Raw genomic sequence first — 17,058 nt, 5'->3', positions numbered from 1 at the left:
ATGGCCATCATCCAGTGCTCTAGAATATTTGAGGCATGATAGGTAGAGATATCGTCTTCCGTGCCAAACATATCTATAGGAAAGCTAATAAAGCGGTGGATTGGGTGGCTTCATTTGTATCAAATCACTTTGAGGGAGTTCTCTTGATTAGTGAGAGGGAGCTGCTTAGAGTGCTCCGAGACTTGTTATTTTTTGACTTTTTCGGATGTATTCAGACTAAACTTATATGAGTTATCCATTGTAGCAAAAAAAAAAAAGAGATGCTAGAGAACAGTCCCAATCCAAATATCTTTCCAAAATCGGATATTTTCAATGTCTCTCAATTTGAAGGATATGATCCTTGAAGATATCTCCCCATAAAGATAAAAACTTAGAGGATGATCCTCTAAACCACATTCCGAGTTTCCTTCTTGCATAATAGGTAATACTAATTTGTCTCCACCAAGGTGCTTCAGAGCCAATGGTTAGTTTCCAAGCCCACTTGGCAAGCAGGGAGAGATTCATGTTCTTAATACCTTTTAATTCCAACCCTTCTCCTTTCTTCTTTATGCAAACAGTGTTCCTGTTCACTAAATGGTGGAATCCACTAATTGTCGGGAGAGCAATTAGGATCGCATTAATTCCAGTAATTCTACCTCCAATATGGATAGTAGATTTTCTTTCCATAAAGCAAGTCTTGAAGAGAGTTTATCAAGAAGAGGCAACCAACATTGCTTGGTTAACTTTTTATGGCTCAGTGGGAGGCCTATGTAGATGAAAGTGAGCTTGCTCCTTTTGCAGTTCAACATGGTAGTCTTCCTCCATATTAATGCACTCTTATTGAAATTAATCTTCAAGATGGATGCACTCTCGAAAGCAAGAAGAATTATCTTAACTGCCAAACTACTGTCTTCTTTTCTGGCACAAAATAGTAGCATATTATCTGCAAATTATAGGCTTCTTATGTTCTTCAATAAGACCAATGACCCCTGGCTTGCTGTAGGAATGAAGCTTGCATATCGGTTACAAGAATGAAGAGGGCGGGAGATAGCATGTCGCCTAGTCTCAAATTTTGTTTACTTTGGATCTACTTCCCATGCATGCATGCCATTGGCAAGAATAGCCATCAAAGAGGAAGATAGGAGAGTGTGAATCCAGGAGAGCCATTTTACTGGGAATCCTCTAGCCTACATCAGAGAAAGGAAGAAGTCCCATTTAAACTTGTCAAATGCCTTTTCAAAATTCAATTTGTATAAGATGCCTTTACACCCAATTCTTCTTGCAGTAACCAAGAACTTCATGTGCACCTAGAAAGTTTTCCATGATAGATCCACGCCAAACGAATGCAGATTGTCAATCATCCATCAGGAATGAAAGAAACTTTACTAATCAAGAGGCCAAAATTTTTGTGATGATCTCATAAAGATTGTTAAGAAGATTTATTGGGTGAAAGTCCTAAACAGCGAGAAGCAAGTCCATAAATCCTAGTGGGACACCGAATGGGGTACCATCCCGGGTGTCAAGACAGACCGTTTTGTCATTGTTTCACCATCTCAATCGGCACGTCTTAGAATATTTCCTATCCCAAGTATCATGATAGGACGCGATGGCATCGCATCCCGTTCCATGTACAAATTAGAGTAGCATTGTACCATGGAATTTAAGACCTTGATGAGAAAGCCATCTTTCTTTAGAATAAGCATCAAATATGTAAAATTGAATCCGGATAAGTCCGCCTTAAGCTTGTGAAAGTCATCCAATAAAGTTACCAAATCATCTTTAACAAGGGTTCGGTAATTTTGGAAGAAGATGAACGAGAAGCCATCAGAATCTGAAGCCTTAGTACTTCCAATAGAGAAAAAGTTTGCTTGATTTCCTCTAAAATAGAAAAGTGGTCCTCCAGTGAGATGAGATCTATAGAAGGTGCACAACTGCTTGGACACCAGTTCAAAGGATGCAATTGGCAAGCTATAAATCAGTTATATAACTATATATTTTGTGATTTGATTGCAATGCTCAAATACTGAATCTCTATGCAGAACATTAGAAGATAACCTACCATGTATCTCCTCTATAGTCTATATAACATATTTTTTCTTATGGGAAAGATTCTGTCAATCACTATCTATTGGTGGCCAGGTCAACTCTATCCTTTCTTCTATCCTTGCACACAACCAGTCATTTTCTTGCACACCGTTTACCCAGTTAACATAAAATTGCAATCGAAATTAGCAGTTGGGGATAGAATATAATTTTTAGTCAGATTAAACTAAGTATAAAAAAATAGCCAATCTAGAGGCCAGATCTTAATTCCTATTAAATATGTTCCTCTATCTATTATCACATGTAGCTACTTGAAATCATAGATAGTTGTGGAAATCAGATAGTTTCCATTTATTTACGACTTTATTTACTCAAAGGCAGAGCTTATTGATGCTGCAGCTTATGATTGCGTAAGATCATAGTGCATGCCATATCCTATATTTTTATGTGTTGAGAGATTTAAGACCCTCATAAATTGACACTTAGGCATGTCCATGCGATGAGATATTGCATTGCATGCCATATTGCATTACCTTTTAGGGTAAACTACTTTTTCTCATGTAAGGCTTGATATACTGTGCCAACCCACCTTTTTTTTAAAAAAATTGAATTTTTGGGGTTTACTAATTAGGTGACATTCGATTAGAAAACTTTTCTTTAGGCCCTTTTTTTTATGTCACCTGCTTATTATTTTGAGTCATTTCTTCTCTTAACCAGTTTAGGTCTCCATTGGTCCGATTTTTTTAATTCTCTCATTTAAATCCTTTTTTTCCCTTGATTCATTCATGGTTATTATCTTGAATCATTCTTGACTTGTTTATACCATCATGCGCATGATTCAAAAATAAATGGAGGAAGATGAGGGAAGTATTGCTGTTCTCCTTCGTATCCCCATAGGCTTTGAGGTTTAGTGGTTAGTTAACGAAGAACTTTTTTTGATCAAATCATGTTTACATTGTTAATTGTAAAAATAACATGCTAAAATTTAGAATCACATAATTACCGTATTCAAGTTTAAGAGATATACCTGCGAAAGACATATTGAATACGTTCTTTAATCACCTGGAATAATAGCGGCTGGATCTTCCCTTCCTTGCTCCTCACAAAAGATAGCCGTCAATGGGGCAAGCTATCAACCATATGGAGAGGAGAGGGGGATCTAGCCTATATATAGAAAACATAGAGGAGCCTTCCCATTAAAGGCTCCAAAACCCTAATTGGGTTTCCTGGCCTACATACCAAAAGTACCACAATAAATAGGACTCAATCCTATACATCCAAGGTGCACCAAAGCCCATAAAACAAAATGATCACATCATATTAGGCTTAACCATAGTACCATTCTGAGCCATACGTCTAACCCGTTTTATAAAACAAAAATACGCAATCAGTGTAAGCCCATATTTTGAAATTATTCTAACATTCTCCCACTTAGGCGAACACGGATTGTCATATTAATTTTAAAACTTTGTTTTGAAAACGACTCTTGGGTTAGACTACAAAAGTGGCCACACATATAGCTCAAATGATAATCACCTTGGATACATGATCCGGTCCAACAAGAACATCAACATTGAGCATGGAAGTCGTTACACCATTTAATCGATGTAAGACCATTCCACAGCTACAAATGCTAACATCCTTATCGACATGGATCCCCATCCTCCAACCAATGTGGTAGTATGTAGTATGAACTTAGCACCAAAATATGATCAAAGGTGTGCTAATTCATATCGGTCCTCATAAATGCTTCAAAAGAAGCCACATGTCTCAAAAGAGACTCACATCATGTCTTTATGCATTATATCTCGAGATCAAAATGATATCATAATAAAAGACATATGTGAAATGCATGCTCAAACATAATTATAATTTCTGTGCACAAAATACAGAATTATAAATAGGAAGATAAATATTTTTATAATTGGAACAGGTTGTACCCGAAGCATATGGGTTGCCTACATACCCTGTAAAAAGGATCAAGCCAAAATATAGTTCTTTTACATAAATAACTCCCACTAACCAAAAATATCAAAGGTTTTCACAATGCCCATATTAGCAATATGTGTCTTAAAGACTTTCGTTGTGAGTCCCTTAGTTAATGGGTCTGCAATTATTGTTTTTGTATTTATATGCTCTATTTTTGTCTGCCCTTCTTTAACTTTATCTCTGACCACCAAGTACTTGATGTCTATATGCTTAGAGCCACATGAACTCTTGTTATTCTTTGAAAAGAATACTGCTACACTATTATCACAATAGATGGTAATTGGTCTCGAGATGGAATCAATAACTTTCAGTCCTGAAATAAAATTCCTCAACCAAATGGCTTGGACTGTAGCTCCATAACATGCCACAAATTCAGCCTGCATGGTAGAAGAAGCCACTAGAGTTTGCTTAATACTTTTTCAAGAAATAGCACCACCAGCCATCATAAAAATATAACCTGAAGTTGACTTCAGATTATCTTGACATCCTACAAAATCAGAATCTGAGTAGCCTACCACCTCAAGATGATCTGTATGCTGAAAGGTAAGCATATAACCTTCAGTCGTTTTCAATAATCTCAAAACTTTCTTAGCTGTTTTCTAATGCTCTTATCCTGGATTCGATTAAAATCTACTAAGGACACTCACTGCATAGGTTATGTCTGCTCTAGTGCAAACTTGAGCATACATCAGGCTCCCTACAGCTCTTGCATAGGGTATGTTTTTCAAAGATTCTCTTTCAAGTTCATTTCTTGGACACTGGGCTTTGCTAAACTTATCCCCTTTTACTATAGGTACATCACCAGGTGCACAGTTTTGCATATTAAACCTCTCTAGAATGCGTCGTATGTATGTCTTTTGCGAAAGTCCCAACAAGCCATGATCTCTATCACGCTGTACAAAAGAAGCTTCCCCAAGATCTTTCATTTCAAAATTAGCAATGATATTTTTCTTGTCTCATGAAGTAACCCTAAGTCACTACTAGCAAGTAAAATATCATCCACATACAAAACAAGAAAAATGAATTTTCTCCCACTAATCTTGAGATAAATGCATTGGTCCACTGTATTTTCAACAAAACCAAGAGAAGTCACAACTTAATCAAATTTCAAATATCATTGTCGGGATGTTTGCTTGAGCCCATATATAGATTTGTTCAACTTACACACCAAATTTTCCTTTTAAGTCTAACTTGGATTTGTAAACCCATTTGCAACCTATGGTGTTAACATGTGGTAGAAGCTCAACAAGTTTCCAAACTCTATTTCTCTTCATAGAAAACATTTCATCTTCTATAGCATTCAGCTATTTATCTGAGTCAGGTCTTGTTAATGCTTCTTTAAAAGGGACGGGATCAATGTTACGCCCAATATTAAAATCACTCGCTAGTAAATAGAAAATATAGTCATTAGGCAGGGCAGACATTCTTTCCTTTTGTGGTCTCCTAACCTGTGGTTCAAAAAACTAACTCAACCACTATTGGAGGAGGAACGTGAGGCTCTTCTTGATACCCACGTTCTTCATGAACTGTGGCAATCAGTTGAAAAATAACTCTTTCTTGTACAACAAAAATTGAAACCACAACTTGACTCGGTTCTGTAAAAATTTTCCTTAATACAGAATTCCCACTAGTACCAAGTACAAGAAAGAAATTTTTCCATAATGGACTCAATAATTCTGGTGCCATGATTAGGACTATAGAACTTATAGCCCTTTGATCTATAAATTCTGGTGTAGATTTGGGGTCTAATTTCTTTTCAGTAGGATTATAAATCCTAACCTCAACTGGGCAGCCCCAAACTCTAAAATGGGCTAAATTGGGTTCACGTCTTGTCTACAATTCAAAAGAAGTTTTCTCAACAGCTTTACTAGGAACCTTTTTCAAAATGTATACGACAGATTTTAATACTTCACCCCATAAGAATTCTGGCAAATTTGTTTTACTAATCATACTGCTAACCTTATCCTTCAGAGTCCGATCATGCTTTTCAGAAATACCATTTTGCTCAGCTATTCCTGGCATTATGTATTAAGGAACTATCCCACATTCTTGTAAAAATCTCGCAAAATCATCCATGTTCTGACCGAACTCATCATACTTACCATAGTATTCACCACAACGGCCAGATTTTACAATTTTAATACACTTCCCACATTGTTTTTCTATTTCCATTTTAAATATTTTAAAGTTCTCAAGAGCGAGAGATTTATCATTACTCAAGTAAACATAACTATAATGCGAGAAATCATCAATGAAGGTTATGAAGTATTTGTTCCCACATATAGTAGAAAGTAACGGTCCACTAATATCGATGTGAATAAGATCCAAAAGAACCATCGCTCCTAGTGGATATCTTCCTTATAGTTTCAGTCAGTTTTTTTCTAATACAATCTACGTAAGTGTAAATATCTAAAAAATTCAGAGAGGGCAGAATGTCAGCTTTCATCAATCTTTCCATTCGCTCCTTTGAAATGTGCCATAAATGCTTATGCCACAACACAGAAAATGGATGTTTATTGATGGCTTAAAATATGTCAGTTGCATCAAAACCAACAGAGGCTCGATGACCAGATCTTTCGTTCCAAGCAATTGGGGAAATTGCATTTTGCCATTAATAGTAGGTATAGTACAGGCCTTATTGCAGGTGACTATATCATGAAATTGGACCATAAAACGACCATGCTGGCAGGTTCATATTGAATGTCATGGTTGCCAAAGGAGATAGGGCATGCCAATAAATTGTAGTAAGACTTGTTGAGTCCGCCACATATTTAGGACATATCAATTAGCTGTAGTAGTCCTCATGGAGTCTTCCATGATTTCAGGACATATTAAAGATGTTGGATGAATCTTGACAAAAATGTTGAGATGAGTTGACCTTTGTATTGGTTATGAAAAGGTCACATATTACTTTCTTTAATGTTTTGATTCCTTAAAAATTAATTTCAAGTTTGAACCAACTTAGGGGCTTTATTGTTTCAGTAAAAGGCTTGACCAAGATGGGGAGTCTGGAGCAAGTCTTCTTTCTTCAAAATATTTTCTATTCTTTTCCCTTTTTCTGCACCCAACCAGCCTAAATCTGCTTCAAGTTCTACATGCATATAGCTTCAACTATCAGAAGAAGCCACCAGCCGGAATAAGGGTTTCTGGTTCAACTTAGCTCAGATTTGATTATACTGGCTCGGTCTGCTCTTGAAGCAGCCCCTATAGTCCCTTTTCGATGCTCAAATCAATCTCTTAATTGTCTATAAACATGCTGTCTCAGCTCTTATAGAGCCCTCAGCTTACTAACCGTGACCAATCTACTACTAAGTGCAGATTTTTGATCAGCAAGTTGGTCTGTTGCTCACATCACTCCATCCATTGCTGCTAAGTATGGATCCGTGATCAGCGGACGGTTTATTTTCCATATCAGTTCAACTGTTGTTTGATTCCAGAAACCCATCATCATTTTTTTTTTAACTTGAAAACCCTCATTAACTTCTGCCTAGAAAAGCCTAATGTTTATCGACACTTTCAGAATTTCCCAATAAAACCTAGTAGATGAGCTTGGGATCTATCTGTTTGCCTACATAAAACTTAAACCATTACTTGACTATCAAAATTGAAACCGAAGCCTAGCTCATGACTTGAGAGGATCTGCAGATTAGTGAAGAGGTGCTGAAATTACTAGTGCATCAGAGAGGTCGTAGCTCGGTGCTGCTCCTCTAAAGCAAAATCTAAACCCAAGAAAACCCAGTGCTATTTCTATGCCTCGTTTCCATCTCACATAATTGTTTCCAGTCAAGGTTTCAACGGCAGACATTTGGCTTGATAGGGAAGAGGCATTCAAAACTACGGAAACAACATATTTTATTTAATATCATCCAAATATGATGCATGCAATCAATGGATGATAACATATCTATCTAATCAACTTGGGCTATTAATTAGATAGTCCGTAATCAACTTGAAAAACATATAAGTCTAATTACGGTAAGAGCCTTGGTGCATCATTGTAAAGTCATCTTTGGGCTAACAATACAACACACTATAAGGTACTCTTAAGACATATCATGAAGCCAATTAACAAAGTCACATCAGCTTTTGAAACACCATCGCCTTTGTGCAGAAGAATGATTCTAGGCTAATGCAATCCCGTCAATCACTTCATGTCATTTTTTCTAAATCATCATACACAATAACACCTTCGGGCAAGATATTGCATGCAATAATCTAGAAAAATGCAATGCTACCCTTTTTTTTTGAGAAAATCAGATAAATATCAGTGAATGTGCCACTTTGGTGGCTACCACGCACTTCAATTTCAAAATATTCTCTTAATGGAAAAATAAGGATAGTCTTTATGCCCAACAAATTTTAATCACAAAATAATAGTTATGTGACAAAATCATAACCATTAAACATGCTATAATCATAATAAAAAACACATGTGATTTAAACAAAAAATGTTAATCACAAAATTCAAAGCATATATGGCAGCAAGAAATGTCCAAAATTTAACAATTTAATAATTAATATACATGAGGGCCTAATTCAAAATATTCAGTTTTTAAACAATAATTAAATGGGTTTCTAACTTTTAGCCCCAAGGCCAAAATACATTCTGGTCCATTAGAATGCAAAATGAAATAAACATGGGCTGACTAAATAAAAGGCCCAACCCGCAATCATGGATTTATTCAGATTGGGCTTTACAAGCCCAAGCCCAAGCAAAAGAAAAGAAAAAAAAAAACCTAAGCTAATCTCTCCCTCACTATCTTCTCCTTCATACGACCGCCGCTGTTCTTTTTTTTTTTTTTGTGGGATGGAAGCAACTCGTGGCTGCCTCCCAGGGCAGCCACGGCGCCGGCCACCACCCGTGGCCGACAACCCCGCCGGGCCGCCGCGACGCCATGAGACGCGCGGCCGGCCGTGGGGTGGCCGGGAGAAGGCCCCCACGGCCTGTGGCCGGCCGTGGGGTGGCTTGGGACGCAGCCAAATCAGATATTTTTAAAAAGAAAAAAATATGCAATCATGTTCTGGGAAATTTAAATTAAAACCAAATCAGATATTTGATTATCAAATGAAAAATCTGTGTATGCAGATTTATGCAGAAGATCCATTCACCAATGCATAAAATTAATCCGTAAGTCCAGATGAAATCATAATTGTGTATGAAGGATTCTAATCCTAGCATGGAGGCTCTGATACCAATTGTTAATTGTAAAAATAACATGCTAAAATTTAGAATCACATAATTACCGTATTCAAGTTTGAGAGATATACCTGCGGAAGACATATTGAATACGTTCTTTAATCACCTGGAATAATAGCGGCTGGATCTTCCCTTCCTTGCTCCTCACAAAAGATAGCCGTCAATGGGGTAAGCTATCAACCATATGGAGAGGAGAGGGGGACCTAGCCTATATATAGGAAACATAGAGGAGCCTTCCCATTAAAGGCTCCAAAACCCTAATTGGGTTTCCTGGCCTACATACCAAAAGTACCACAATAAATAGAACTCAATCCTATACATCCAAGGTGCACCAAAGCCAATAAAACAAAATGATCACACATCATATTGGGCTTAACCATAGTACCATTCTGAGCCATACATCTAACCCGTTTTATAAAACAAAAATACGCAATCAGTGTAAGCCCATATTTTGAAATTATTCTAACATACATTTCATAAGTCACGATATCACTAGGTCTCTATTTTTAAATTCAATCATGTGATTACAAACCAAACTCTAGTGGATCAATGATTTATTCATAGCTGAATAAACACTTCTCTCATATAATTTATAGTTTTACAATCATATATAATGGATGGATGATGCCTAAGCTTTAATTGCTCGCAATCACCTTATTATATTATGCACCTAAACAACTAATAAAGCTCAGGCCATATCTGCTTGCAATGCGATATCCGTGACCCAATATCGCTTGACAATGCTTTAACCCAAACCGGCCTTGAGCGAAGCATGTGCTTGATTTCAGGTCCGTTCGCATTTGGGGAACCACAAGGAATACACCTGGTCCATGTTCATATCTGGGGCCCACTCCTGGTGCAAGCGACGGCGCCCCAGGTTCGCATTTGGGGGAGGAATCGGTGGAGTTTGGAAGCCGACAAAGAAACTCAGTGGGCCCCACAGGCCGCAGATCCCGACCCCGCAAGCCTCCAAAGGCCCGATTCAGATGACAGCCTGGCCCAGCGTCACCGTGGCCAATCCGGACCCGCCTCATCGGCTTTTATTATTATTATTATTATTATTATTATTATTTTATCCGATGCCCTATGGTTCTCACATGAGTGAACATAGTGGAGAAGAAGAGGATATCGGAGAGAGAGAGAGACAGCTATATAAGTCTGGCCTCTATCGAATATTGAGCAGCAAAAAAGCTAATCTAGTCTATAAATAGTTCAAAAAAGCCATAATCTCTCGTCAATCTACGAATATCACGGATGTCCATCTTCACATCTTTGCTCATCTCGTATCCACTGGGTCACCATAGCAGAGTCCTCTTTAAGCCAAATACTAACAACATCCAGAATATACCTCAGTAATAACCCCAATTTTTTTATATATATATATAAAGAAGGATAGAATAGTTCTTAAAATTGATATAAGGGGTAAAATTGGAAGGAATCAAAAGATAATAGTATAATTGTAGGTGCAATGAAGTGGCAAGGGCAAAATGAGAATTTTGGTGTTTGATGTGACTTAAATAGGAGGTTTGGTGGATGAGGCGGTAGATTTTAAACAGAGAGGGAGAGACACAGAGAGAAGGAAAAGAAAGAAAGAAAAGAAGAAGAAGAAGAAGAAAGAAGAAGGGAAGGAAGTTTGAGGTGCAAAGGAGCCCCAGTTGCGCTACCAGCTGAAGGAAAAAGCGTAGGTCTCCTTCCCCTCTACGCAAAGACCTCGATTTTTCGAAAAGAAAAAAAATAAATACCCATTCCTACCTAGTCTTTTAATGAAATTAGGCTACACAAAGGGTGGATGTGGTCTAGAGAGGTTGGATAAGAGTTGTAGAGGTGATTAAAAGAGGAAAAATCGGATTTCGACAAGTTTTTCCGGCACTGCGGAAAAACTGTGTCGAAGTGCCAACTTCGGTGAATTATTTCGGGGGTCAACCGGCCTCCGATGATGATGTCTCTTACTATTTTGGAAATCCCTATAAGTGTAGAATATTAGGTATAAATTTCATAAAATTTGGAGTTTGGAAAGTGGATCAAAACCGGGATGAAGTAACCCGCTGTCAGTCTGGGTTACTGTTCATGCGAGATGAAGAAGGTGAGAAAAATGATGGGAGTCGCCTCAAAACGCGCCGGAGTCGACTCGAGGTCAACTGGAGTCGACTTGGGGCAGATTGGGGTCGACTCACGAGGTTGGGGGTCGACTCTCTCTGAGAGTTCAGAAAATGAAGTTTTGTGGCGCTGTGATCGGGGTCGACTCACATGGGGTTGACTTATGAGGTTGGGGTCGACTCACGCTTCAGTGAAATTTTTAGTGAAGGAGAATTTTGACTCTTTCTCGCACCTTGACCCTATAGTAGTGGCCTAAGGTGTGTGTGTGTGATGCTTTTGCATCATAATACATATAAGGGGAAGATTAATTGATAGGAAAAAGGGAAAAAGGAAAGGATTTAGAAAAGGGGGGAGTTGAATCAATTAAAGTTTTCTATATTTATGATTGGTACGTAGATTATGGCCTTTGATACAAGACTAAATGTATTGTAAATGCATGTATCAGTTGGGCAAGAAGCTAGGAAACAAGAGGAGGAAGTCCCCTACTGCCTACTGTAGATTTTTGGAGGCGTATCAGGACTGTGCCGGATTGGCAGGTGAGTGAAAGTCATGTACTTAGCACCATGAGCATTCTTAATTCATTTTCATGAATGTCGCCAAGTGTGAATTAATTCCACTTGTGCATATTGATTGATATTGTAGTAGATTCCTCTATAATCTTGTTTCTCCATGCTTGATTATTTTGTACATGTATTTGAAGGAACATTGAGAGGAATTACACGGGGTAGAAGAGTAGTCAAATTGGTTCCAAATTGTGAAATGACTTTTTTTGTAAATTGATTTCATTTCCTCTATTTCAAAGACTTGTAGAGCCTTTTCAGTGGTATATTAAGTTGCATTGCACTCCCTTGACCCCTCACTCCTAACTCTGATTTTAGTTATGATTGGGTGGTGGTCGAGTGAGTGGTAGTCTCGATTATACTCCTTTTCAGTAGAGTATTAGGAGGGTGCATTATGGTATTCATGCATGGTTTGGCAGTATCTACAGGACACCCATAGTCAATGGGGTTAGACATCGACCTGTGTGCACATAGTAGCCTTCTGGGTGGGCGGAACCCAGTCCCTTCCTAGGAGGGATACGGCCCTAGGCGTAGGATCGGCCAGTCCTACGACATATATTTGCTTTCCGCATCAGTAAGTCCCTGCGAGGTGCAGTAGGCTTTCCATGGATGTAGAATTCCCGTGAGGTGCCATTTAGTATTCAGATGTGAGATGAGTCTTACGGTTTTCTATGGATTTCTGTCCTGGATACTGGCCAGCATTTACATTATCGGTATGGTGTCTTATTCTGTATATGCATGTGATAGTAGGGAGTTGTTGTGGTTCGCCTGGGGCGTAAGATCCGCCTCCTGACAGCTGTCTAGTGATGACTTCGCATATTGACACCCTGATTTACACATTTCAGTGTTATGATCTGTCGAGCATATTCATGAGTAGCATATTTGTTTACTTGATTATTCCATATGTGCTTCATATGAGTTGATATTGATTGTGGTGATATTGATGATTTACTCCATATTTCTTATGTTGAGTTATGTGTATCCTGTTATTGATGACTGTTCATATGTTATTGAGATTTCACCTCGAGCCATGATTATATCTTGTCTCATATGCATAGTACTCTCTACTCCACTCACTGAGTATTCATATACTCACTCCCCAGTTTGATATTTTTGTTGCAGGGCAGATGTCGTTTAGAGAGGAGCAGGGTTAGAGATTGCTTGCTGGTTGTACTGCTCCATAGTATAATGTAGATAGAGGTTTATACATTTTGGTGTAATATAAACCTTTTGTTGTACATAGTGTATAGTTACAGTCATAGATCCTGTTGTGGATATGGGTTAACCATGGATGGATTGGGAAACATGTATATATATATATATATATATATATATATATATATGCAGATCAGTTGTGTGCCTGTGATGATGTATTGCGATATTTTGTCCAAGTTTATATTGTAGCAGGTTATATGTGCTGTTTTGACAGGTAGAATTGTTGTATGTATTGATATATCCTGATAGGTAAATATAGAAAATTTTGGTGATTAGATAGGTAAATATAGAAAATTTTGGTGATTATTTTGTGCATATATCATGCCAAAATTTTCAGAAATTTAGTGATGATTATGATATGTAAGTAGGGTTGTACGTGGTGGCTGGTGGCCTTATGCCAATCCGCATCATAGGTCCGTCGCGGCCGCTAGCCGGAAGCGGGGTGGGGGTCGTGACAACCTTGCATAGATAATAGCCTTTCATGCTGTCCTAAGCAGGCTTTCTTCCTCTTTAGACCTATCCATGTTTTCTCCAAGTTCTCTACAAATCTAATCTCAAGAGAAATTACTAATTTGCTATATATATATATATATATATATATATATATATATATATATATATATATATATATATATATATATATATACCCCCTTTAAAATAAAAAAGCGAAATGGAGGACCAGCTATTTGGCTAGAGATCGCGTTGAGATATTACTGTCATTATTATTTGTGCGTTAGGATTGGTAGGGTTGCCGGCCCCATGTCAAATCGAAAGGGAGATGTTAAATTCCAATTTGGGCCCGCAATTGACCTAGTTGACATAAGCCCGGCCAAGGTCGAGCAGATAGTGAGAGTCATGTATTTCTACCATCTACTGTGAAGGAACATACGAGATCTTTGTGGTAAGCTAGATATTGCTGAAATATATTCTTTTATCTTATAGATTTGAAAAGAAACAAAAGAAAGAAGAAAAGAAAAACTAAACTTGAGTGAGCAAGCAATAATATAATAATCTATGGTTCTCTTATATTGCTTTATCTACTGATGGTTTACATCTTACTAAATAAAAGTTGTTTTTTAAAAAAAAAATATATATCTTTTTAAATTCCAAATTTGTCTCTCAAATCCCTTCACAAGCAATACTAAGGTCCAATAATATATATCATTCCTATTTTTTCTGTTACAACACGAGCCGTTATTTTAGCAATTATTTCATATAAAATTTTTAAAAGCTAATTTTAGACAAATAACGGCCTTTATAATCATTATAATGGTAAAAAACGGTTTTGATTTTTTTTCCCTCTTTTTGTTTTTTTTTGGGGGGGGGGGGGGGGGGGGGGGGTTCCAAACCTTGCTTAATCGTGACCCGTGAGCTATGGATGGCACTAGCTGTAAATAAACGATTCCACATCCGGAAAAGCGGAGCTGCAGGCCAACAACTAGCAAACCGGCTCGCTTTCGCTTCGGATTCCAAACTGTCCCGCACCTCCTGCCAGCCTGTAGCCAGGCCGCCCATTAAATTAATTCCCCAACCCCCTTTCCGTTGTCCGTACATCCATTACTCCCTCATTTTCTGAACCTTTTCAGATCTCCGGGCCCCACCTCCTTCCTCCACTCCCCTTCGCCCCCACCCGAATTCTTTCATTTATTAAAAAAAAAGAGAGAAAAAACCATCAAACTGGCTTTGATAATATTTTTTTTATATTAAATAAATTATATATATATATATATATTTTAAAGAAAACAAAAGAATCGTTCCACCACTTGGTGTTGGCTCCGTGATGAGCGTCGTACGTGTGGCGGGAAACAGCTCACGCCCGCACGCTTCCCTATGGATGCTTCCACCACCCCCTCCCAGCTAATCCCCCGCCAGGCTGTAGTTTCCCTTCCCCTTCCACTTAAACCGCTGCTCCTCCTCCACCACCATTTCTCTCCTCTAGCGCTCGCTAGCTCCTAATTTCGGCAAATCCACGGCCGAGAAAAGAGAGAGAGAAAGAGGAGGAGAGAAGGCGGAGGGAGATAGAGATGGACCCGTGTCCGTTCGTCCGGGTCCTCGTCGGGAACTTGGCGCTCAAGATTCCGGTGGCGGCGCGGCCGGCGGGGGCCGGCGTACACCCGTCCAGCTCGCCGTGCTTCTGCAAGATCTGGCTAAACAAGTTCCCCTACCAGACGGCGGTCGTCCCCCTCGTCCCGCCGGAGGTGTCCTTCTCCAGCGGCGGAGACCAGCACTCCGCGGCGCTGACACTCGCCGCTGTCTTTCATCTCGCCCGTGCGGACCTTGAGAAGCTCTCCGGGAAGTCGATCTTCGTGGGAGCGAAGGCCCGGCTTAAGGTGGCCATCTACACTGGCCGGCGGGGCACCACCTGTGGGGTGAGCTCCGGCCAGCTCCTCGGGAAGGTGAATTTGCCGCTGGATCTCAAAGGGGCGGAGGGGCGGGCGTGCGTGTTCCAAAGCGGGTGGGTCTCCGTCGGAAAAGGGTCCAAGAGCTCGTCGCCGCAGCTCCACCTCACCGTCCGGGCCGATCCCGACCCCCGCTTCGTCTTCGAGTTCGGCGGCGAGCCGGAATGCAGTCCCCAGGTGTTCCAGGTCCAGGGCTCCATGCGCCAGCCCGTCTTCACCTGCAAGTTTAGCTGCCGGAACCCCGCCGACCGTAATTTGAGATCCAGGTTTGTTCTTCTGAAATATTAGGATTTTCTCGTCCCGATCGAGTTTTTCCTCATGCATTGCCGTTTCAAGCAACAAATGGTCATGGATTTCAGATTAAAAAAAAAGTCATTTTAGCGATTCTCGAAACAAATCGTGGCGATTTCTGTCATTTTGGAGAAATGGAGGACATTCGATGCTCTGATCTGGTGGCCTGATGCGTTTTCTTGCTTTGTTTATCATTTTGTTTTTTTGGTGGCCAGGTCGGTGCCAGCGGAGCCGTGCAATTCGAGAAGTTGGCTGTCATCGTTCGGGTCGGAGCGGGAGCGGCCGATCAAGGAGCGGAAGGGGTGGTCCGTGACCGTCCACGACCTCTCCGGCTCGCCGGTGGCGCTCGCCTCCATGGTGACGCCCTTCGTGGCATCCCCAGGGACCGACCGGGTGAGCCGCTCGAACCCCGGCGCATGGCTCGTGCTCCGGCCGGGCGACGGCACCTGGAAGCCCTGGGCCCGCCTCGAGGCCTGGCGGGAGCGCGGTGGCGGCACGAGCGATGGCCTCGGTTACCGATTCCAGCTCGTCCCGGACACCGCGGTGAGCGCCGGTGCCCCCCTAGCCGAGTGCACCGTCAGCACCAGCAAGGGCGGCAAGTTCACCATCGACCTCACCGGCGCCGGTGGCTCGCCGGCGGGGAGCCCGAGGGGGAGCACCGACTTTGGAGCCGGGCCGTGGCCCTTCTCGGGGTACCGGGGATTCGTGATGTCGTCGACGGTGGAGGGGGAGGGGAAGTGTAGCCGGCCGTCGGTGGAGGTCGGTGTCCAGCACGTCGGGTGCACGGAGGACGCGGCTGCGTTCGTGGCGCTCGCGGCCGCCGTCGATCTCAGCATGGACGCCTGCCGGCTCTTCTCGCACAAGCTCCGGAGGGAGTTGAACTCACCGGACCTGTTCCGCTGATTCTCGTCCGTCTGATTTGTGTGCCGTGTTTCCTTTTTGCCTTTCTCGTTATGATCGCATTAACGGCTAAGTTTTACTAACTAATTGGACTTTGTCTAGTTGGCTATCTTGTTGCAATTGTACAGCGGAGGAGACTTTAATTCTTGTGAGAATTATTTCATCCTTGTTTTGGCTATCTTCTAGTTTTTTTTTTTAAAAAAAAACTGAAGTCTTCTAGGTGATTTTTAACCTTCAATGAGTTCGCTATCGAGGATCGGAGAATATGGTTTAGCCCTTCTCAGACGGTAGTGGTGGTGTGTGACGGAGCCTTGCGTTTTGTTTTGAAATTTAATGATACTTTCGTTCTGTGAGACATGGCATATAGATTGATTAATACAGCGTACTT

General features: G+C 40.5%; 1 protein-coding gene across 1 annotated transcript; it reads left to right on the top strand.

Annotated features, from left to right (window-relative positions):
- The first annotated feature begins 14,944 nt into the window (after positions 1-14,944).
- LOC103696910 (uncharacterized) lies at positions 14,945-16,848 on the top strand. The gene is made up of 2 exons (XM_008778631.5): positions 14,945-15,745; positions 15,986-16,848. Exons 1-2 carry the CDS (start codon positions 15,105-15,107, stop codon positions 16,671-16,673), a joined length of 1,329 nt encoding a protein of 442 aa, XP_008776853.3. The 5' UTR covers positions 14,945-15,104; the 3' UTR covers positions 16,674-16,848.
- Positions 16,849-17,058: the final 210 nt, after the last annotated feature.

Source organism: Phoenix dactylifera, chromosome 9 (genome assembly GCF_051530095.1).
Source record: "Phoenix dactylifera cultivar Ajwa chromosome 9, Ajwa_hap1_PhDact_Kaust_v1.1, whole genome shotgun sequence".
Classification (NCBI taxonomy): domain Eukaryota; kingdom Viridiplantae; phylum Streptophyta; class Magnoliopsida; order Arecales; family Arecaceae; genus Phoenix; species Phoenix dactylifera.
This window is presented reverse-complemented; position numbering and strand designations above follow the sequence as displayed.